The sequence below is a fragment of the Stenella coeruleoalba genome (assembly GCF_951394435.1).
Source record: "Stenella coeruleoalba genome assembly, chromosome: 2".
NCBI classification, from domain to species: Eukaryota; Metazoa; Chordata; class Mammalia; order Artiodactyla; family Delphinidae; genus Stenella; species Stenella coeruleoalba.
In genome coordinates, this window is record NC_137147.1 from 110,107,764 (window position 1) to 110,128,843 (window position 21,080).

The 21,080-nt window shown below is 54.9% G+C and overlaps 2 protein-coding genes across 9 annotated transcripts in view; one reads left to right on the forward strand and one right to left on the reverse strand.

Moving 5' to 3' along the window:
* The first annotated feature begins 55 nt into the window (after nucleotides 1-55).
* On the forward strand, nucleotides 56-3,256 carry CIB1 (calcium and integrin binding 1). Its single transcript, XM_079912441.1, has 7 exons — nucleotides 56-212; nucleotides 357-391; nucleotides 1,448-1,556; nucleotides 2,177-2,327; nucleotides 2,464-2,582; nucleotides 2,670-2,758; nucleotides 3,003-3,256. The coding sequence occupies exons 1-7, from the start codon at nucleotides 162-164 to the stop codon at nucleotides 3,022-3,024; spliced, it is 576 nt and encodes a 191-aa protein (XP_079768567.1). The 5' UTR covers nucleotides 56-161; the 3' UTR covers nucleotides 3,025-3,256.
* A 199-nt stretch (nucleotides 3,257-3,455) lies between these two features.
* SEMA4B (semaphorin 4B) overlaps nucleotides 3,456-21,080 on the reverse strand; it is a 94,689-nt gene continuing 77,064 nt past the window's right edge. For all 8 annotated transcript variants that reach the window (XM_079912428.1, XM_079912430.1, XM_079912429.1 and 5 more), the window contains 13 exons: nucleotides 13,923-14,086; nucleotides 13,698-13,760; nucleotides 12,033-12,131; nucleotides 11,279-11,390; nucleotides 10,884-10,997; nucleotides 10,592-10,743; nucleotides 9,523-9,704; nucleotides 9,249-9,399; nucleotides 7,977-8,187; nucleotides 7,761-7,876; nucleotides 7,372-7,538; nucleotides 5,838-5,923; nucleotides 3,456-5,533 (listed from right to left, as the gene is read on the reverse strand). In XM_079912428.1, coding sequence (XP_079768554.1) covers nucleotides 4,791-5,533; nucleotides 5,838-5,923; nucleotides 7,372-7,538; nucleotides 7,761-7,876; nucleotides 7,977-8,187; nucleotides 9,249-9,399; nucleotides 9,523-9,704; nucleotides 10,592-10,743; nucleotides 10,884-10,997; nucleotides 11,279-11,390; nucleotides 12,033-12,131; nucleotides 13,698-13,760; nucleotides 13,923-14,086 — 2,360 coding nt within the window. In that variant the 3' untranslated portion in view covers nucleotides 3,456-4,790. The remainder of the gene's footprint in view (nucleotides 5,534-5,837; nucleotides 5,924-7,371; nucleotides 7,539-7,760; nucleotides 7,877-7,976; nucleotides 8,188-9,248; nucleotides 9,400-9,522; nucleotides 9,705-10,591; nucleotides 10,744-10,883; nucleotides 10,998-11,278; nucleotides 11,391-12,032; nucleotides 12,132-13,697; nucleotides 13,761-13,922; nucleotides 14,087-21,080) is intronic.

Here is a 21,080-nt window from a genome sequence, read left to right on the forward strand (position 1 = left end):
CGGGGAGCGCCTGGGAACTTTAAAGGAGGGGGCGGGCCTGGGGGCGGTGGCCCCAGGAGCGGTTGCCGCGGGGACTGGGCGGTGACGCGGCCCGAGGGCGGAAGTGAGAAAGTTACCGGCGTCCCGAGAGGAGTTGGCGGAGCGGTACGCGCGGCGCGGCAATGGGGGGCTCGGGCAGTCGCCTGTCCAAGGAGCTGCTGGTCGAGTACCAGGTGCGTGAGACGCCAGTTCCCAGGGAGTTTGCGCGCGGCCCTGCGCTCGGGCGGTTGGGGGCGTCCCCGAGCGGCGGCAGGGCAGCGGCCGCGGCCTCTGGCCCCGGGCCGCCCGCTGACCCCCTGTCTTGTTTTGCCTTCCAGGACTTGACGTTCCTGACCAAACAGGAGATCCTCCTGTAAGTGCTGTCTCGAACCTCACCTCCGGGATCTTCTAGGGACGATTTCGGGGGTGGGGGGCGGGGGGAGGCTCTGTCTTACAGGTGGGCAAACTGAGGCCCCGCCAGAGGGAGCGGCAGGGGCCTGCCCGAGGTCAGGAGCTGAGCCCCGGAACTGGAGTGCAGGGCCCTGGGCGCTAGGCTGTGCCCTCTTCCCGGCACGACCTCCCCGCTGGCGCCGGCGGCCGCAGCTGTGCACCGTGGAGTCACCTCGCAGCTTCCAGCCAAAGTTGGGCGCTCTTTGACCTCGCTCTACTGGCTTCTGCATAACCGAAGTTCCTGCTCCAGTCCGGCAGGGGCTGCTGTAGTTCTGGGCTGCTTTACCTACTTGGGGAGCCTGGCTCCTCCTTTACCTGAATAATACAGTAACCGTTAACGCTTATTGAGCACTTGCCATGTGCCAGGCTGTGCTACGAGGTTGTCTACATTACCTAATTTAACCCTCACGACGGAGGTATGGGGACAATGAAACAGTTTGATAATTTGCCTAAGACTGAGTAGGAGAATTTGAACTGGGACTGGAACCCCCTTCCTAGCCGTGGGCAAGCTTTATGTGGCCAGGGCACTTGAGTGAGAAGATTACTGAGCTTCTCTGGGCAAAAGTAATCCCAGTGGGAATGAGATGGTGCCTAAGGAGGAGATAGTTCAGGGTAGCTGCTTTGAGGAGCAGCAGGAGATTCCTGAAATGAAATGAGAATGAGATTTCAGTTCAGCTCTTTTCATTTGTTCTTCAGGGCCAACTTCTGGCTCCTTCCCAGACCTCTCTGTCCCTCAGGAGGTCTAGAACCAGGGCCCAGTGCCTGGGACACAGTGGGCCCACAGTCAATACCCATTGCAAGAATGGACTCCCAGCCTATATTGTCTTGTGATACATCTCCTCTTGGCTTATGCCTGAGACTCAGACATACTGTGTGTGTGGCTTAGCTCCTCACCTGGTTTATAATGGGTAGCAAGGCAAGGAGTGGGGATGTAATACACTCAGGAAGGGATAACAACAGGTTCCCCTCCTTCTGCCAGAGCCCACAGGCGGTTTTGTGAGCTTCTTCCCCAGGAGCACCGGAGTGTGGAGGAGTCACTGCAGGCACGAGTGTCCTTGGAGCAGATCCTCAGCCTTCCAGAGCTCAAGGTGCCAGCCCCCCAGCCTCCCTCTGCTACTCCTTTTGAGATCATGTGGTCACTGGTCCCCATTCTAGTTTTTTCCCTTTTTAGCCCTGATTTCCTGGGGGCTAGGGCTTTACCAAAATCATCCAAGAGAATTATATAGAAGGGTGTTGTGCAACCTGGGATTCTCAGACATATTCTTGGAGGTTCAAACAAGTTTTATCCTTTAAGAGGAGTTGAATTACCTTATTAAAGCTTGAGAAACCCTGTTCCAGAGGCTGATTGCTTTCCATAGGGCTGCTGTGAAAATTGCTATGCAAAGTGCCTGGCCTAGTGCCTGTAACACGGTAAGTGCTCAGTGAAATGTTTTGTGTTTTAAAATAACCAGCCCATCTTGTCCTCTTTGCTTAGGATATCCGGCTTCCTCTTCCTTCTGTGCTCCCAGGCCTGCCTTTGGGTTAAGCTCTGACTCCTGGGAAGCCATCCCCAGCTGGGTCATTGGTCCTCCTGAGCTCCGTGCTGGCCCCAAAGCACTGATCGTTCTCCCCTCGAGAGCCTGAACTGTTCCCTCCAGTTTCCCAGTGGGGCTTGAGTGTGTGACTTGGGCTGCATCCTGTGGCATTCATAGAGGGCTTTCTTGCCTAGGCCAACCCCTTCAAGGAGCGAATCTGCAGGGTCTTCTCCACTTCCCCAACCAGAGACAGCCTGAGCTTTGAGGACTTCTTGGACCTCCTCAGTGTATTCAGTGACACAGCCACCCCAGACATCAAGTCCCACTATGCCTTCCGCATCTTCGGTAAGAACCAGGGGCCGGGTGGAACACCACCCCTTCCAACATGGTCTTCGTGGGGGTACTGCTTGGGAGCTGGGGGTCAGGAGCTTGGAGCTCATCCTGACCACGTCCTTTCTGGCTTCCTGCGTCTGCTTTCTAGATTTTGATGATGACGGAACCTTGAACAGGGAAGACCTGAGCCAGCTCGTGAACTGCCTCACGGGAGAGGGGGAGGACACACGGCTCAGTGCCTCAGAGATGAAGCAGCTCATCGACAATGTGAGCAACGGGGCCGGGCTCGGCTGGGCCGGCCCGGGGAGCAGGAGGGAAGGGTTGGGCTTTGGCCTGAAGCTTTCCCTTTCCCAGATCCTAGAAGAGTCTGACATTGATAGGGATGGGACCATCAATCTTTCTGAATTCCAGCATGTCATCTCCCGCTCACCAGACTTTGCCAGGTATGACTGTGGTGCTCATTTGTTGCACTGAGTCTGCGACGTTATTATGGGAGGCGGTACCTGGGGTTAGAGAAAGCCTCCTGCTTCCTCTGAATGTAGTAGAGTAGCTCTTCTTCTAGAGGGGACTCACAGATATGGGACACAGCCCATTCCAAAGGGTCTTAGGGGAGAGGTAGGGAAGTTTGGGTTTAGTCCCTACCTTCCTCTGCCAGCAGAAAACCCAATGCATTCTTCTTTTGTTCAGCTCCTTTAAGATTGTCCTGTGACAGGAGCCACAGCGTGTGTCCCAGCACCCTGTCGAAGAAACTTTCCACTGCTGAGCCACGGCCAAGGTTACCCCTGTGTTGCCAGGGCCGGCCAAGCTGGCCCAGCCTGGAGGTGGCACTGCGCAGTCTTGCTTGGGACAGGGGAGGGTCCTCCATGTCAAGGCTTCTCCCCTTCTCACTGTCACTGTCATCGCTGTTTGTGTTTCTGCTAGTCAATAATAAAGGTTTAGAAGTTTTGGGCCTTTGTGTGACACTAGAAACGCTGGCATGAGGAAGGAGTGGACTTCTAGGAGCCTTTGGTCACGCTGGGAATAAGGATCTAAAGCGGACAGCAGGAAGTCAGGCTGTACCCCGCGCTTCCCACCCCTCGTGAGGGTGTGAGTATGAAGGGTAACATGAGGGGTGGAACTCTTCTGTATCCTGATTTGTCGTGGTGGTTACATGATTTTATACATGTGTTAAAACTTGCAGAACTGTGTACTAAAAGAAAAAAGTTAGTTTTACTGTATGATCATTTTAAAGATAAAAATTCTTTTCAAGTTAAAACAAGAAAACTCAAGACCTTGTCCCCTGTGCCCCATCCCTGAACTGCACTGGGGATGCAAAGTAAAGGGACTGAAGTAAAGTGAACAAATCCCCTCCCCCGCCCATCAGTGTGTTGGTTGAACTCCCCACTTTAAGAACCTGGCTCTGCTGGGAGGTGTGGTTGGCCAGGCTGGGCTGGGTCTGGCCCACTAGCACCTGAAAGAGGAGGCCTAGAACCTCCCAGAACTCAAAGAACTATACCAGCCTCAAAAAGCAACAGTCCTTTGCTTTTTGGAAGGGGCATGATTCAATTTCAATTCTTTAGATTTTATTAAAAAAAAAAAGTAAAGTGCATTTTATTAAAAAGAATACAAAACCCACATAAACTCAGGGCCCCTGTGCTGGGCAGTATCAACATCCCTTAGAGTGGAGGCTGCAAGGTGTAGGGGTGAACTGGGGACTGGTTTTGAAGAGGAGGCCAGGGCAGGTGTGGGGAAAAGGGACACAGGTTTGCAGGCTGGGATGGAGGAAGGCAGGCAACAGTCTTCCTGGAATTCCGAGGGAAGGTGTACATTGTCATATACTCTCTCCTGGGCTCACGCTGCCCTCTGTCTCTCTCATGTGGCCGCAGCCTGATACAGGCCGGAAAGGTCCAGGAGGTGGGTCTGAGCCCAGGGCGTCGTGAGGGCTCTGGTGCCAGTGTGGCCCTCCGGTCCCTGAGGTGACAGGATGATGGCTGCAACAACTTGGCCAGCTGGCGAGGCTGGACCCACTGGAGCCCGAGCTGGCCCCTGGCTCTGCCGTGAGAAGGGGCAGCCTGTGGCAGTAGGATAAGGCGGAAGGTGGAAGAGGCCAGTTGGTGTGGGATGTCCAACTCTGTCTCCAACAACCACTTTGGATGAGCCCTCCCAGTCTGGAGACTGGGCCGGCCGTGTGCATGGCATTCTGTGTTCTCTCACTGTTTTCTCTTGTTTCACATTTTCAACTGTTTTGAAACAAAGGGCTCAGTTTCATAAGGAGCACTGTTCTGCCCACCCGGGCAGGCCCCGATCTTCAGCCAGGCCCTGTGGGGCTGTGGCCATCTGGGGTGGAGGGGCCTTGTTGCTTGACACCAGGCAAGCTGGCTCCATCGCTCCCGAGGGCTGGGCACCGCGGCTGTGTTCCACGAGGAGCAGGGGTCCAGCCGACCCTCTCTGAGCACTCCTGGCCCCTAGAGGGAGGCTGCCTCTAGAAGTTTGCTCTCACACCACAGAGTCCCGGATTTCAGAGCCCAGGCGGACCCGGGGCCGGGGACACACCGGGGACACCTCCACGAAGCTGTCCTGGATACTGAGCGGCCTCTTCTCTGACTCTGTGAAGACCCGGGGCCCTGGGGAGCTGTCCGACAGAGCCTGGTAGCCTCGGTGGTCGAGTGGGGTATTAGGGGGGCCCACGCCATTGAGCGGCCGGGTCTCAGGTGGCAGTACCACTGGGTGCATCTTGGGGTGTACGCTGGCACACTCCCCCTGCTTCAGGAAGACTTTCATGCCACCCCGGTGCCGGTAGAGGAAGAATAAAATGAAGAGCACCATGGCGAACACGAACAGCGCGCACATCACTAGGAACTCGGTCCAGTAGGACTTCTCTGCACCCCAGCTGGCCCTGCCCCCGGCCGGCGCGCTCACCCGAGACGTGCTGATGATGACGGGCACGCTGCCACTCTGGTCTGCTCGGTCTGCCACTGCGTCCTCCACCACCTTTGGGCAGTAGCTGGCCTCCAGCTGCCGGAAGCCCTCCTCCAGTGACCAGCACTGGAACTCGCCCAGCTCCTGCTGCCTGCCCACCAGCAGCAGGTCCCCGGTGGACAGCACGCGGCAGGAGGCCGAGGCATTAATGGGGACCCCGTTGTGCAGCCAGAGCCGGGTTGCCAAGTTGGAGAGGAGGGGGCAGGCCAAGGTGTTCACTGTGTGGGGCTGGAACTGGACTGGCTCACAATGCTTCTCACCTGCAGGCAAAGGAGGCACAGTCCCGGGTAAAGGGGGGCTGATGTCCACGGTAGCCCCAGGCTCACCCACCTCCCTCTGCGCTATGGTCCTCCTGCTGTAACAACAACTCTGGGGACTTCGGGGACTGGGGGTCTCACTTTCCAGGGTCCTGCTTGCAGGGCCAAAGGGGTGAGGAAGTGAGGAAAGGCATTAACACACAGCAGTGGCTGCAGGAGCCTTCTAGGCAGCCTTCTGCAGTGGCTGCAGAAGCCTTCTAACCTTCTAGACCCCCCACATCTCCTCCACCCTGATGGGGCACCTTACCTCTTGGTACAAAACTCCGGGCCTTGGACGAGGAAGTGTTGCAGAGTTCCCTGGCATTGGCCCCCTCGATGTCCTGGATCCATGGCCTGAGGACCAAAGAAGAGTCTGGGATGGGCCAGGAACCCCCACAAGATCGCATCTGCCCACCCTCCGTGCAGCACATGCCCTCACGCAGCCCTGCAGATGTGGGCCTGGGGAAGGGCTCAGGGACCACCAGGCCCAAAGCGGGGGTGAAAGGCAGGCGGCTTCCCTGGGTGGATTCCCCACCCCGCAGGGTTTGTGCCGGCATCTCCTCTGTCTACACAGTATTTACTTCAGTTAAAAGTTACTGTAGGGACTTCCCTGGTGGGCCAGTGGTAAAGAATCCACTTTCCAACACAGGGGATGTGAGTTCGATCCCTGTCGGGGAACTAAGATTCCACAGCCGCGCGGCAACTAAGCCCACGTGCTCTGGAGCCTGTGTGCCACAACTAGAGAAAAGCCCCTGTGCCGCAACGAAAGATCCTGTGTACTGCAACTGAGACCCGGTGCAGCCAAGTAAATAAATATTTAAAAAAAAAAAAAGGTACTGTAATACTTCCCTGAATTACAAAAGCAGTTGAGTTGAGCTCTTAGAAAAAGTCTGGAAGGACAGCTCTATCTGTATGTATATACCTGTCTCTTTTAAAGCAATGCACATGCATTGATTTGTTTTTAGAAAACTGGAAAAAAAGCACAAAGGCTAAAAACATTATAAAAGTCACAATCAACCATCCAGCGAGAATGGCAGGCAGCATTTTTTTTGAGTGTGCCTTCAGGTGTACATATGTATATGCATACATGGTGTTTTGAAATATAAAACTGGAACCAGGTATCCCCTTGAGTGAAGTATGTACACTACAAATAGGACAGATCCCATATTTACTTAAAATATGTGTATTTTTGTTTATTTTACACATATGTAGAAAAATCTGGGGGGATATATATTAAAATCTCACTGTAAGTCTCTCTAGGTGGTAGGATTAGGGTAGTTTTAATTTTATTTATCTCTATTTTTTTCTATATGAAAATTTTAAATCTAAATAAGTGATTTTGAAAACAGTTTTTAATGGGTTGGTTGGTTTTTGGCCGCACCACTTGCAGGACCTGAGTTCCCCAATCAGGGATCGAACCTGTGACCACTGCAGTGGAAGCGCAGAGTCCTAACTACTGGACCGCCAGGGAATTCCCTTAATGGGACTGTTATGTAGCCCTTATTTTTTTGTTCCTTAACTACATTCACATGCCAATCGACATTCTCCTGCAAAGCTTTTCATAGCTCTAATATTTCATACTTTACCAAATCTTGTCTCTGCTTTACAGATGGGTAAGGCAAACATAATTTATCGTTTGAACAACACTTGATGAGAGTCAGAAGGGGAGCTGATTAATAATTATTCCCAGACAGTGGACACAAATGAGGCTGTGTGGTGATTCCACAGAGGGCCTAGGGAAGGCACTCGGAGGCCTAGTGCATAGGGTTGGAAAAGTGGGTGGAGCCTTCAGGAGCTCTCACCTGGAGGCCATCGCAGGCCGGTAAAGGCTGACGTGCTTGCAGCTGGAGCCGCTCCAAGCGCAGTAGGGGTCCCGGGCCAGGAGGCAGTCCCCGCAGCTCTGGTACAGGCTGCAGTTGGCCACGGGCACCTGGACCACACCCGAGTGTGAGGCAGCATACAGCAGTCCCTGCACAGGCACGGGGGATGAGAAGCGGGCACAGGCAGCCAGGGCCAGCACCCAGAGCTGCCCCCGGCTGGAGTGCACACAAAAGCCACCCACAGGGGGCCTCCTCTCATGCTCCCGGGCCCCCACATTCTGAGAGCTTATTCCAGAAGCCTGGATCTCTCCATCTGGCTGGGGCAGGAGTCGGGCACCCCAGCACGCTGCCCGGACTCCTCCTCTGCTCACCCTGTCGGCATCCAGGAGCAGGTTCTGCACGGGCTGTCCTGATGAGAAGATCTGGAGCTCCTCGATGATATGCACCCCGGGGCCCACGCTCACCGCCTTGTGCAGCCAGCCGTCACCTGCAACATGGACAGCACTCAGGCCCTGCGCAGAGCCTGAGGCCCATGTCCCAAAAGCTAGCCCTGTTGACTCTGAGCCTGCACTGCTGTGGGCACTCACTAGTGCCTAGGAAGAGGACGTCGTAGGTGCGCTGCAGGCCAGGGACGCGGTGGACAGCCACACGCTGGTAGCGGGCCTGGGGCTGCAGGAGTAACAGGCGGCTGCGGACCTGCCCATCCATCAGGAAGTGGTCCTTGAGGAAGTTCAGCACACGGTCGGGGAGCTGCAGGGACGAGCTGATCTTCCTTTCCCGGGTGCTGTTGGTGATGCACTGAAGGAGAAGGCGGTGGCTTGAGGCGAGTGGCACTCAGGGCAGCAAGCAGGATGTGGGTCCTGCAAATCCCACTGGGACTGCCGGCCCTATCTCCCCAGTGAACAGCAGGGGTACCTGCCCCGCCCTTGGAAGCCACAGCACAGCACTCCAGTTCTGCGAAGCCAGCGCACTGATCTACAGGCCTAAGGGCAAAGCCCAGGGTGTGGGGCGCCCAAGGGCCCCAGCTGCCAGGGTCTCCCCCTCTCTGCCCACCAACCATCTCTCCTTCCTGCCCACCCTTCCCCCACCCCCTTCCGCAAGCCTCAAGAAGCATGACCACACTTCCTGCTCCTGTAGCATCCTTTTGGCAGTGCTCTCTCAGGACGCCCTGGCTGACCAAGGCTTCCTAGTATAGGGGCATGAGGGTGCCTGCAATTAGTTTCCCATATTGCCAGGGGCACTTCCTGATTCTCTCTGCCCCAGGTCATTCTCTGTAAAAGCCCCAGGAATTAATACCCTGGAGTGACCCTCAACTGCACAGGAGTTGGTGACAAACACCCCAGTGGGACAATGCTGAGATGTGCTCCACGCAGCCTCCCAGGGCCCCAGGGAACGAGCTCCAGGTGCCCACAGCAGTAGCAGCTCAGTGACACACACTTTCTTAGCTCCGCCCCCTCCTCCCACAATCCTGTCCCCTCCTGCTTCTTCCTGGGATTACCTCCCCTAAAAACTGCTGGCACTCACATCCTTGTCTCAAGGTCTGCTTTGTGGGGAGCCCATGAGGCTGGAAGGAAAGAAGAAAGGACTATTTCCCCATGGCCTGTCACTCAATAAATAAATAAGGAGCTCATGGCAGAGTTGGGGAGAGGCACGTGCAGTCAGTGTCCTGATGGGGGACACCCCTGCCTGGCCTAAAGCAGGTTTGAAGCCACCCCGACATTCATGGTCACATCTAACTCAGAAAGACAAGCAGGCCTGGGCTTCGTCCCCACTTTCAAGGTGAGAAAACAAACTCAGAGAAAGCAAGTGATCCCAGCACAGTTGGGGACCCATCCTCCCAGCACAGGGGCAGCACTCACCGCGCCGGGCCGGGGTGAAGGCACCAGGTGGGTTACGGTGTACCACTGCTGCGTCTCGCGGTTCACCTCCTTGTAGAGGCCATTGAAGGCCCTCTGCACGTCCTTCATGGTGAAGACACAGATGGCAGAGCCTTCTGTGGTCCCCCTGTGCCTACCAAGGAAGTGGCCAGATTAGCCCAGCAGCCCTGGGGCTCACGATGAGGCCAGCGGGGCCCAATCCCGGCCCCAACTCATCCCCCCAACCCCGTTCCCAGCTAGGTCCTGGGGGTCCTACCACTGGGATGTGAAGACCCCGTAGAAGAGGGTGTCACCCCATTCCTGGGGGCTGGGGCTCAGCGTGAAGACGTCTTGCAGTACGTTGAACGGGAAGCCATCGTCAGGCCGCAAGCACAGCAGCTGGGCCTTCAGGAAGGACGTCCAGCGCTGCTGCAGGACCCGCTCGCCCCCCTCATCACCCTGGGAGAGGGAGAGAGGGCCAGGGCTTAGGCACGAGCAGGGGTGGGACACTTGGTGCTCCTCGCTGCCCCCTCCCCAACGGTGGCTGAGACAGACGCCAGGAAGAGCCAGACAGACCCAAAGCCAGGCCTGAGTCCATTTCACATCAAGAAGACTTGAGGTGGCAGCCGTCAGGTCCCCTCACCGGGAGGCTAGCTAAGTAAATGACAGCGCTTTCCTTACTGTGGGACACCAGGGAAAAGGACGAAGGGGAGTCTATCTACAAACGTGGAAAGATGTCACGATTCACCACTGAGCAAAAAGGGGAGCTGAAGAATCACATTACAGTATAACTCTTGTTTGTACATGGTGTTAAATAATATAAATATGTATGTATTTACACACGTGCCAAAAAAAAAAATAGCAAGGAACACTCTAACTTCTTGTGGTAGGATGGTGGGATTATAACACCAATAGTCGACAACAAGTGGTTGCTCACCACATCTCTAAAAGCCCTACACAGATCGTTAACAACCCTGAGGGAGTTTTGTTATGATTTCCACTGAACAGAGAAGGAAACGAACTGATTTCTCAGTAAGGAAACTGCCCAAGATCACACGGCCTGCAGGGTTTGAACCCAGGCAGCCTGGCTCTAGAGTCTATGCTCTTAATCACGATACCACGGTGCCTCTTATCTTGTAAGTGATTTTCGTGTGTACTTTTCTACGTTTTCATGTTTTTTAAAATAAATAAGGAAAAACAGAGACATTTTAACTGAAAAGGAGAGAAAGAAAAGCCAGTAGCCAAGCCGTTCCTCCTGGAGGACAGGAGAAGGCCACAGGTGCGGGGCCTTCTGGTTCTATACCCGAGGAGCCTTCAGGGTCTCTGGGATGGCCTGGCCTGCTCACCTTGCAGACACGGGCAATGCGGGACACGATGGTGTTCTCAAAGAACTCAAACTCCTGACCAGTCTCGCTGAAGAAGAAGTAGATCTTGTCATCGTCCCCTTGCAGGCTGCCCAGGCTCTCGGGAATGTAGGCTGAGGCCACAAACGCTGGGTCTGTGGGGGCCAGTGGGGAGCACAGAGTCAGCCCAGGGATCCCAGACAGGCGAGACTCTGTTCTCAGGCCCTGCTGGGTGGACAGGGCCCCCTCCCTGAGGCCCCGTGACAGCCCACTGGGTGGGGCGAGAGGACTTCACCTTGTAGCCAGTTGAGGGAGCTCTCAGTCTTGGTGGGGCGGAGGCTTTGGCTCCGTGAGATGGCTGGGTCATTCCCCTGGAAGCTGCTGACTGTTCCAGTGTACAGCTCGCCATCTGCCAAGAGGACATGCCCATGGGAATGAGCCCTCAGCACAGCCCCTTCCCGCTCAAGGCCCGGAGTGACACGAGTGCTGCCCTTCTTGTTTGAGGAGGACAGAGGAGGGAGTAGGAACTAAGAAAAGCCAACCCGAGGGCAGCCCAGGGTCGCCGCACCCGCTGGGAATCGGTGTGGCATGGACCCACCAGCTCAGACCTGGGGCCCACCCTGCTCCCCTGCCTGCCCTCACATGGAGCCTCAATGAGCCCATCCTGCCCCCCTGACCCCCAACACTCACCCACCACCAGGGCCGTGGACTTGAAATTGGGGTCAAAGGGACAACGGCCCTTGCCATCTTCCAGGAGGATGTTCCCCACCACGTCCTGTGCCAGGGTAAAGTTCTCCATGTTCTGCAGGGGAGCAGATGGGAGAGCTCAGGGGCACGCCAGGGAGTGAGCGGGCTCGGCGGGAGAACAGGGAGGTGTGCTGGAGAGAAGGGAGGGGTCTGACGGGCACCCCGGGCACAGTCCCAGCACCGTCTCACCAGGACCTGACGTGGTGGGCACTGTTGCCCCACGTAACAGAGAGGAGAGGAGGCTTAGAAACGCAACGTGAGCCAGGAAAGGGCAGCGACGATTTAAACTCAGGTATGTCTGACTCCAAAGCTGGTTGCTCCAAAGCCTCAAAATGCCACCCTTTACGAAGGTGTGCGTAAAGAGTATGCGTGTGTTGAGGAGGATGGACAAGGTGGCCTGGCGGGAACTGAGTGAGAGCAGGGGAAAGAGCTGGAGGAAGCAAGAGGGCGTGACTGTGGGTCAGCCAGCACTTTTGTGCCTGGGGAATCCCACCCCCCACCGCCCCCTGCAGGGCAACCTGGCCATCAGGTCTGGGGCTGGGCCTCAGGGCTCTCGGGGCCCACTGCTGTCAAGAAGCCTCCCCCTGGGGCCTGCCCTTTAGCAGGGGTCAGTGCTAGAGACCAGCTCCCTGGGGCACAAAGACAGGCAGTTCCCAGGCCAGCCGCAGGCGAGCCCAGGGTGAGGAGGGGCACTCACAACGTAGGTGCACACGGGGCTGAAGGCCGCGGTGCCACAGGTGAACAGGTGGCTGCTGTTGAGTGGCAGGAGGATCTTGATGTAGTTTTGACAGTCCCGCTGGAGGAGGGAGGAGGATGTCAGGCCCAAGCAAGCCACCAGGGGGCACCGCCGAGCCCTCCCCACGGGACGCAAGGCCAGGCCTGGGGGTGAGGCCTCTGCTCCCCAGTACTCAAATCCTGGAGTAAATGAGACTCCAGGAGCCTCGTGGGGCAAAGCAGATGGAGGACCACGGAGCGTGTGCACAGGAGAGGACCTTGGGCCTCACGTAGTTCCGTGATTGGGAAACTTCTCTTCAGTTTGGGTTGAGCTGTCTCGGCCCCACCTGGTGAGGCAGCTACGCCCAGAGCAGGAGGAAACACGCAGCCCTGAATCCTGGGCCCCAGACTTGCGGATCGCCTCCGCGAGCGTGTCTAACAGCTCTAACAGTGTGTCTACTGAGCTTCTGATTGTTCCCCACAAAACTCTCTCCTCCGGGACCTGCCCCCTTGCACTGACGGCTACTCCGCCTTCTCAGCTCCTCAGGCCCCGAGCCTCATGGCCAGCTTCGACTCTCTGATACCCGCCACCCCGGTTCTTCCATCAGGAAATCCTGGTGGCCCCATCTTCAAAATACTTCCGGGATCCGACCATTCCTCACTCCCTTTATTGGTCCAACCCTGGTCCGGGCACCATCGCCTCTTGCCCCTCACTGGTCTCCCTCCCTCTGTCCTCGCCCCAACGAGGCCGCTCGCCACCGCCGCGGCCAGAGTGACCTTTTGCAAACGCACGCCAGACCATGTCACTGCCCTGCTCAGCCAGCCAGTGGTTCCCCACATACCTCACTCAGAGTGAAATCTACAGTCCTGTTCCTCCCCCATGTCAACTCCCTCACCTCATTTGAGCCAAGTAATCTCGGCTCAAATATCACTTTTTAAATGAAGTGTAACCTGACCACCTCTTAAACCTGACCTTCTTTTTCACAATGATATAATAACCAGTGTCTAAAAGCACCTGGGCACGGAGCAAGTGCTTAATACATTTCTGCTGAATAAAAGCAATCAGGGGTGGTCTGGACTTGAACCTGTGTGTTGACCCCAAGTCCGGTGCTCTTCTGCCTTCACCTTAACTGCCATCTGCTGCACTCAGGACCAGGAAGGCCTCTGGGAATGGTGGGGAGTCCTCCCAGAGAACCCCAGGCTGGCCTGGCTCCTACCCAGTGGTCTGGCCAAAACCAAGCCAGGATTATGTCAGACCTGCTACATTAGGCACCACCCTCAGAAGGACAGACTCCCACCCCCACCCAATCACTGCTCATGCTGGAAGCTGATGTTTATTTGGCACTTATTATGTGCCAGGTGCCTTATACCTATTAGCTCACTGAATCCTCACGGTAAGTCCAGTGAGACAGGCCTCATTATCCCCATTTTACCAAGGCTCAGAGAGGCAAATCTACTTACTTGTCCAATGTCACAGACACAGTAAGTGTAAGCTGAGACTCAAACCCAGGTCTGGCCATCTCAGAAGCCTATGCCCTTTCTACCACAGCTCGCTGCATCTGCTCCCACCTCCTGCCTCCATCCCGGGCCCAGATCTACCATCCTCCGTCCCTCCTTCAGCCCAGGTCACCTCCAGGTGCTAGCTCACCTGTGGGTCCTTGCCCTTGAAGCTGCACTGCTGTTTCCTCTCTGCGTCTGCGCTCCACAGCAGCTGGGGAATTACAAAGGGGAAGGTAAGTGTGCAAGCGGGAACGAAGGATATGCCCCTCTTTTCCTTCCCCCTTTCCCGTTTGCATCATCCTCGGACCCAGAAGTTCCATCTTCCCCACTGGCATCCTCCACCCAGGCTAGCCATCCCCGGGCATCATCTCACCTCCTGGTACCCCCCGCCTGGCAGGAAGCTGACGCTGCTGTTGAGTGCAAAGAGGGCCTCTCGAGCACCCACGTATAGAGTCCTGCCATCCCTGCTCAGCAGGAGGGCTGTATAGTTGGAGATGTGATCCACTTCAAATCTGAGCAGTGACCGCTTTTCAGAGCCTGGAGAGAGGACGATCGATGGACATTACCTGGGGGCTCCCCCTCCCATACCAACCTCTAGAATGCACCGATCTGATTGAAGGTAGATCAGCAAAGCAGTGGGTGGCATGGGGCTGGCGACAAGGCGATCGGATTTAAGGGGAGCAGCATTCCCGAACCCTCAAACATTATGTACGAGACAAAGGCACAATGATGAACGTAAAAGAACATCAATTATAGCACCATTCACGTTAATGAAAAATTGAAACAACCTAAGTGTCCAACCACAGGGGACTGGGTGAAAATAAACCCAAATACTTCCTTTGCTGGAATACTACGCAGCTGGTAAAATGCTACTGTATTAGAAACTCCAGACCAACAAGCAAACAGAGTTATGTAAAAAAGCATGGTCAAAATATGAAGCGAACTAAAATATGAAGTGATGGATTTTGAGCACCTGACGGAATATAAGAAAGGAAAGTATATTTAACATTCTCCTTTGAGTGGCGTTAGACCCAAAGAGAAGGACTTGTAAGTACAGCCCACTCCTGTGGGCTGATTTACAGAGGAATGCAAACATGGGGCGCTGGTCTTCAACTATACTGCCTCGCAGTCACTCATGGAAGATTTATGGTTATTAAACAGAATGTAAATGTTACATTGAATGTACAACAGACAGGCATTGTGATGCTGGGGGCCAGGGGAGTCAAGGAAAAAGTCGAGTCTCCATATCTTCCTCTGAGAGCAATGAGGGCCACAAGAGACTGTCCGTGGTTAGTGGAACAAGACACTGAGGCTTAAGTATATTATTTTATTTTATTTTTCCACCACCACCCCCCTGCCCGCCGCATGTGGGATCTTAGTTCCCTGACCAGGGATCGAACCTGCGCCCCCTGCAGTGGAAGATGGGAGTCTCAACCACTGGACCACCAGGGAAGTCCTTAAGTATCTTATTTTAAATTGCAAAGGTAACCAAATACAGTGGCAGAAAATGTTTGGAGGAAGTGGGGAAGGGTGATGGAACTGATGGAAAGCTTTATTTTTCTCAGCAGCAAGTCAGTAAATCAGATAAGCCAAGAAATCGTGGGATAAGCATTTTACTTAAGTGGAGGAAACCACTGTATAACAAGAAGTCTAAATGATTAAAATTGCCCCTTTTACCCAGGCCTGGGGCTGGGGAAGACTGAGGCAGTTACTGCTTTTCACAATAAGTCCTTCTGTGCTTAAAAAAAAAAAATTATGTGCCTCTATCTTTGATATAAATTTCAAGTATCTTTCATTAAATGAAAATGAAGGTTATAAAAGAGTATGCATAGTTAGAGTCTATTTGTTTGTGGGAAAAATATAAACATAGAGAAAAATCCAGAAGGGTGAATCACAAAATGCTGGAAAGTGGTATCCCTGGTGGAATTATAGGTAATTTTTTTTCGCTTTGCACTTGTTATCATTTTTGGATTCTACAGGTTATACTTGTGCAATGCTAAAGAAATAAATTAGAAGAAAAGGAAGAAGAAGACAAAAATAAACACACACATCTATCCACCACGATACTATCTGTGCTTTCAGTGACTAATGGATTTGGAGAGAAATTATTTTAAAAATTCAAAGCAGCTGATAAGAAAAGAAAAACAAGCAAAAAGCAGCCACCCTACCCAACCCCAGGCATCTCCTAACTGACCAGTGGATTGCAACCACGCAAACAGCTTCACGAAGCTGAGGAAGCAAAAAATGCAACATGCCAACAAAGCAGCTGAGAAGACAGCTTTCTGTGTGTTTACATGGTGAGTGTTTTTACATACCCCCAGCCTGGTTCCACAAAGGGCAAGGAAACGCAAAGAAAAGAAGGTAGTAAAATATAAACACTAAAATCAGGAGTGGAGGAAAAAACACATCTGAAGAAAACATCTAATCCAGAAACGAAGGACAGATTTCACATAAGCAGGTCATAAGGTCCTCACACAGCTACTAGAGATGGGCTCCACATTTAGTGCTGAGCCTCCCAGTGGTCAAAGAGAAAACGGAAATCAGGTTACCTTGTCCTCATTATTCAAGAGGAAGAACACATACCAGCCTTTCTGGAGAAGCCAAGCTTTTTACCTGGTTGCTAATGGTGAAGGAAGCCCTTCGGTAGGACTTCCTAGCACATATACTGGGATATCCTACCAGCAAACAGGAATGACGGAGTTTCCAAGGCTGTTCCCTTCCTGATGAGGGAGGGTAGTATCACAAGGTACCAGTGCAGGAACCTACAGGGAACCTGAAGCTAGGTGGCTTGTCACTCTAGAACCAGAGCCGAAACAGGGACTGCACTGGGAGTTCACAGGGCAAAGTCCAGCCTAATGTCCGGAACCTGAACTCTGTTACTGAAACCACATAGGGAAGCTGTGGTCTGGAGAAGTTAAGGCCTCTCTTTGAACACTTAAGTCCAGAATCACACTAGACTCCAGGTCTTTAGCCTCAAATTCCCAACTCCTCACCACTTCCTATCAGCGCTCTATATACTGGGAGGCCCAAGGAAAGTTTCCAGCACTAACCCCCTACTTTTCCCAACCAGAAAGTTTCCCAACACGTAATTGGGGCCCAGTTACGTTGCTTGTACTTTGTGCTGATGAGCTGGTCAGCCTTCTGGAACGAGCAACCTGACCATTTTGCATTCTGGTCCGGGAAGAACCTCCCCCCCTAAAAGAGACCCCTCCCGTTGGCCACCACAGGAAGGTGTTGGGTAAACATGTTGCAGATATTAACTCCCTGGGTGCCCATGATGATCCTGTGAGGTAGGAACTGCTGCTATCTCCAGGTTACAAATGAAGAAACTGAAGCTCAGAGTCATTAAGCAACGTAAACAAAGGCCGGCTCAGGAGGTCTCCTCCCTGGACTCCTGGTCTGCAAACTGCAAGATGCAGCAAAAGCACCTGGAAGATCTAAACTCTAGATCCACGACATGCCCCTGGAGACTCTGACGCTGCTGGCTTGGGAGGGAGCCTGAGAACATGCAATTTTATGAGCTCCCTGGGGATTCTGAAGTTGGAGGCCCAAGGAGCACACTTTGAGAAGCACCGTGTAGGTAGGTCCTTTGTAGAGCAGTGTGGACGTCATCTCACCGAACTGTAGTTTTCTCATATGCATCATGGGGATAATGAAAATAAAACCCCCAGCAGGCTCACAAGGAGTCAGTTAGACCAGGGCAAATGGCTACCGCAGTCCCTCCTCATCTTTTGCAGCCCTCCAGGCTCCTGACAGCAAGGCTGGCTCACATATGCCCATGCTTATCTGCCTACAGAGGAGGGGCATTTCTACCCAGGCGGGTCCCGTAAGTCTGGGCAGGAGGCTGCTCTTGGAATCTGTCCAGATACAGAAATGCCAAAGGTCAGAGATAAGCTTCAGTCCAGGTGGCAGCTCAGACTCACTCAGGCCTGGGGGGGTGGGGAGACTTGCCAAGGGTCATGCAGACAGAGCACAGCCAGGTTGGAGGGCCAGCCAGGGCGCCAGCTGCCCAGCCCTGGTCCAGCCCAGCTCTCCGAAGAAGCCAGCTGCTCAAGAGGCCCCCACACCTCCTCCTGTCACGCTGGGAGTCCAGTCAATGAAACAGCCAAGGGACAGAAAACGCCTGGGAGGAACGGGCGAGGGGCCCCTCACACCACGCACTCCCATCCTGGGGATGCTGCCTCTTCACCCCTCTGCCCTGAGTCTCTCAGACTCAAAGCCATGGTGTCCGGAAGGCCTGGCCCTCCACAATCCCTCTTGCCCTGTGGACTTCACCAGGGCCAATCAGTGGGGATGGCTTACCACCTGGGAGTCTCAGTGCGACAGAGATTAGAAGCACAGAGACCTGGGTTCAAATCCTGCCTCTGTCACTTACTGTCCGTTTGCTACCAGGACAAGCCACTTAACATCTTGGAGCCTCAATTTCCTTATCTGTAAAATGAGGATAATACCACCTCGCCTCATAGGATTGTTACAAAAAGAAATGAGATTATATATGTAAATAATAACATACATAATAATAACCCACATTTACTGGGAGCTTTACTCAAAACAACTTCGCACACGTTATCCCAGTGTTGGCACAGTATCTGGCACACGATCAACACTTGAGTGGATCAAAAACAAAACCAAAAAGCCCTGCAGGAAAATCCAGCCCAGCGAGAGCTGCCAGAGAAACAGGGTTGCTTTGAAGAGCTGGGCCTCCCTGTTCCTCATGGCTAACAAACTCGTCCTGGGCCATTCTAACCTAGGCCTGCGTCTGGTCACATGAGGGGCTCACGGCCAAGCAGAGAGCAACAGCTCAGACACGGGCCGGTGTCACGGGCCCATGCTTTGTGAGAGGTGGTCCCTGCTCGGCGGTGTTCTGAGTGGGGTTCCTGCCTCAGCTTGCCCGTGTGCGTGTTTGTGTGCGTGTACACCCTACCACAGGGCTTGTCCATGCTTGTGTGTTCGCTCTGGGGTACTATCTGCAGAGGCGACTAAAAGGAGGTGTTTGTGCACTCAGCTCCGTGAGTGCTGGCCCACCTCGGGGTCAGTCTTAGTGTCCACCCTGCTCTCTGTGTGGAAAGAGAGTGTCTTGTGCGGTCTCCTGGGCTACCTGTGCTGCTCAGACATCCTCCACACCCTCCACCCAGCAGGCTAGTCCAGTGCAGAGAAAGCTGGGCTGCCTGAAGCCGTGGCCAGTTCTCCCAGGTGGGATGAAGCCGTCCCATCTAGCCTGGGCAGGCCTGAGCCAGTGGCTTCTCCAGGGCTCCAAGAAGGCAGGATGGCGGCAGGCCTGGGGCTGTCCCACCTCAAGGCCTTGAGCCCTCTCCACCCTGGGCCTCGCCCTCGGAGAGGGTCAGAGCTACCTGCAGAGCCCCACTCCCACACCCTCAGGGCCTGGGCTCTCAGCAGGAAGTGATGCGGGAACAACTCAGCCCCCAGCCTCATCTAGAGATTCTCCCCTGGCCTGTGACTCAGCCGGAAGTGGAGCTCTCTGGGGTGAGATGCAAACAGGGCTCAGCACCATCCCCGCCCCGGGCGGTCCCCACCCTGCCAACCAGGCGCTGCAGCAGGGCCGTGACTCAGAGCCCTGCCCCACCTTTCCCTCCACTGTGGCTCCGGGGGCACCCCAGCTGACGCTGACCTGGCCTTAACAGCCCGCCGCCCACAGGCCCCAGCAGGACTAGGCCAGAAGACACCAGCTTCCCTGCGGAGTCAGGGCCTGGAAGGTGCCCCCAGTGGGAACGGGGGTGGGGCATGGTGGGCAGCTAGCTGCCCCTCGGCTTGAATCACAAGGTCCCCAGAGAGGGGTCTGGGCCCTGGACAAATCCCTGAGAGCCTCCCAAGGCTCTGTTGGAGCACCTCTTCCCCAGGGAGTCACACAGGACCCTTGGACCCACTTGCGCCAGCAGAAGCACCACCTCCAGGACAGAAGCGCTGACTCAGCAGCAAACTAGGGCAAGGCAGCCATCCACCTGGATGCCGCCGACCTGTTTGCGCGTCCTCCTTCCCCACCGCCCAGTGTCAGGGCAGGGCGGCCAGACGGGCTGGAAGCGGCACGCCAAACTGCTGTCAACAGGCCAATGCCAGGGTAGAGACCCCAGCCAGGCAAGGGTCACTCTTGATAGGGGAAGGGGACTGTGTGCCACAAGTGCTCCCCATGGACTGAGGTAACCAAGAAAGAGGCAAGAAATCAAGGGAACCCAGCCTAGAAACGTCCTGTGTTCCTGGGGCATGCACGCTCGGGAAAGCCCGCTTCCCAGCTGGCTGCTGCTACCGCCCCAGGTGAGCTGGCCAAGTGCTCCTGCCAGAATCACCCGGTGGCCCCCACTCCTCACAGACACTCCCCTTGTGTCCATCTGGACAACAGAGTCTTAACCCAGGACCTGTCATGAGCCGCCATCACCTTGGAAGCCTGACCCCCACCCGCCCACCAAGGACTAAGGTCAGCTCCTCCGGCCCTCTGCCCCGGGGCTGGCCATCCCCTCTCTCCTGAAGCCTCTACCCCCATCTTCCTCCTCTCAGAGGCCCCCCTTTTCTAAGGAAACTGGGGCCATCAGGCATAAACAACCTCAACTTCCCATCCTCCATCTCCTCAGAAACTGAATCCTGTGTCATCAACCTCTGCCTCTCAAAGAATTTTATTTTCCCTCGATATCTATCCTAGAAATGTGTGTGCCTCCCTCCTCCCTTTTCAGCCAAACTCCTGAGGAGAAGAGCCACCCAGCGCCATCTCCGTCCCTTACCTCCCACTCACTCTCTGCCTGGGGATCAGGCCTGAACCAGGCCCATACTCGCCAGGGCCCAGGCATTGCCTCGCTGCCAAACCCCAGACGCCGAGGGGCACGGCCTGGCGGGGGTCCCCTCTCCTCTGGGGGTCTGCCACACTGGTCTCAAGGGTCGCCTGACGTCTCCTTCACACTCCCCCCAGGCCTCCATCCCTCCAGGAGCTGATGCGCTGTAGCACTTACTCAGCACTTTAACTGGGCTGGTGCACGTACTTCTGGCCAGGTTGTCAGGTAGGAATTACCATCTGCTTTTTTCGGGCGAGAGAACCGAGGCACACATGAAATGACTTGCCCTCAGTTACCCAGTTAGGAAGACCAGTGGAGCTGGGATTTGAACCTGGGTCACTGGCTCCAGAGTCTGTATTATTAATCACCTTCAGCCTCTCCAGGCCTCGCTCTTGAATGTTCTTGTTCACTGGGGTCGGCCCTTGGCCCTCGGGCCACACATCCATGCCCATCGCTTCAATGTCCTGGATGCTGGCAACTCCCAAATCTCTTCATCCTCCAGTATGCAGGTCGTCCTCCAGTATGCCAGACCCCACTATGCAGGAGGCCCTCCACGGGCACCGCTTCCACTGCCCCCTTCCAGACCACTCCTCGGCTTGGGATCTTGCATCTTTGGGTGGCACAGCTCAGCGAGCTGGAAACCTGTGAGTCGCACTTTCTATCTCCCTCTCCCTCACCGTGGACATCTAATCCATGCTCAAAACCTGCCAAGACTCCCTCCTCAATACTGTCCAAATCTATTCCCCTCACCA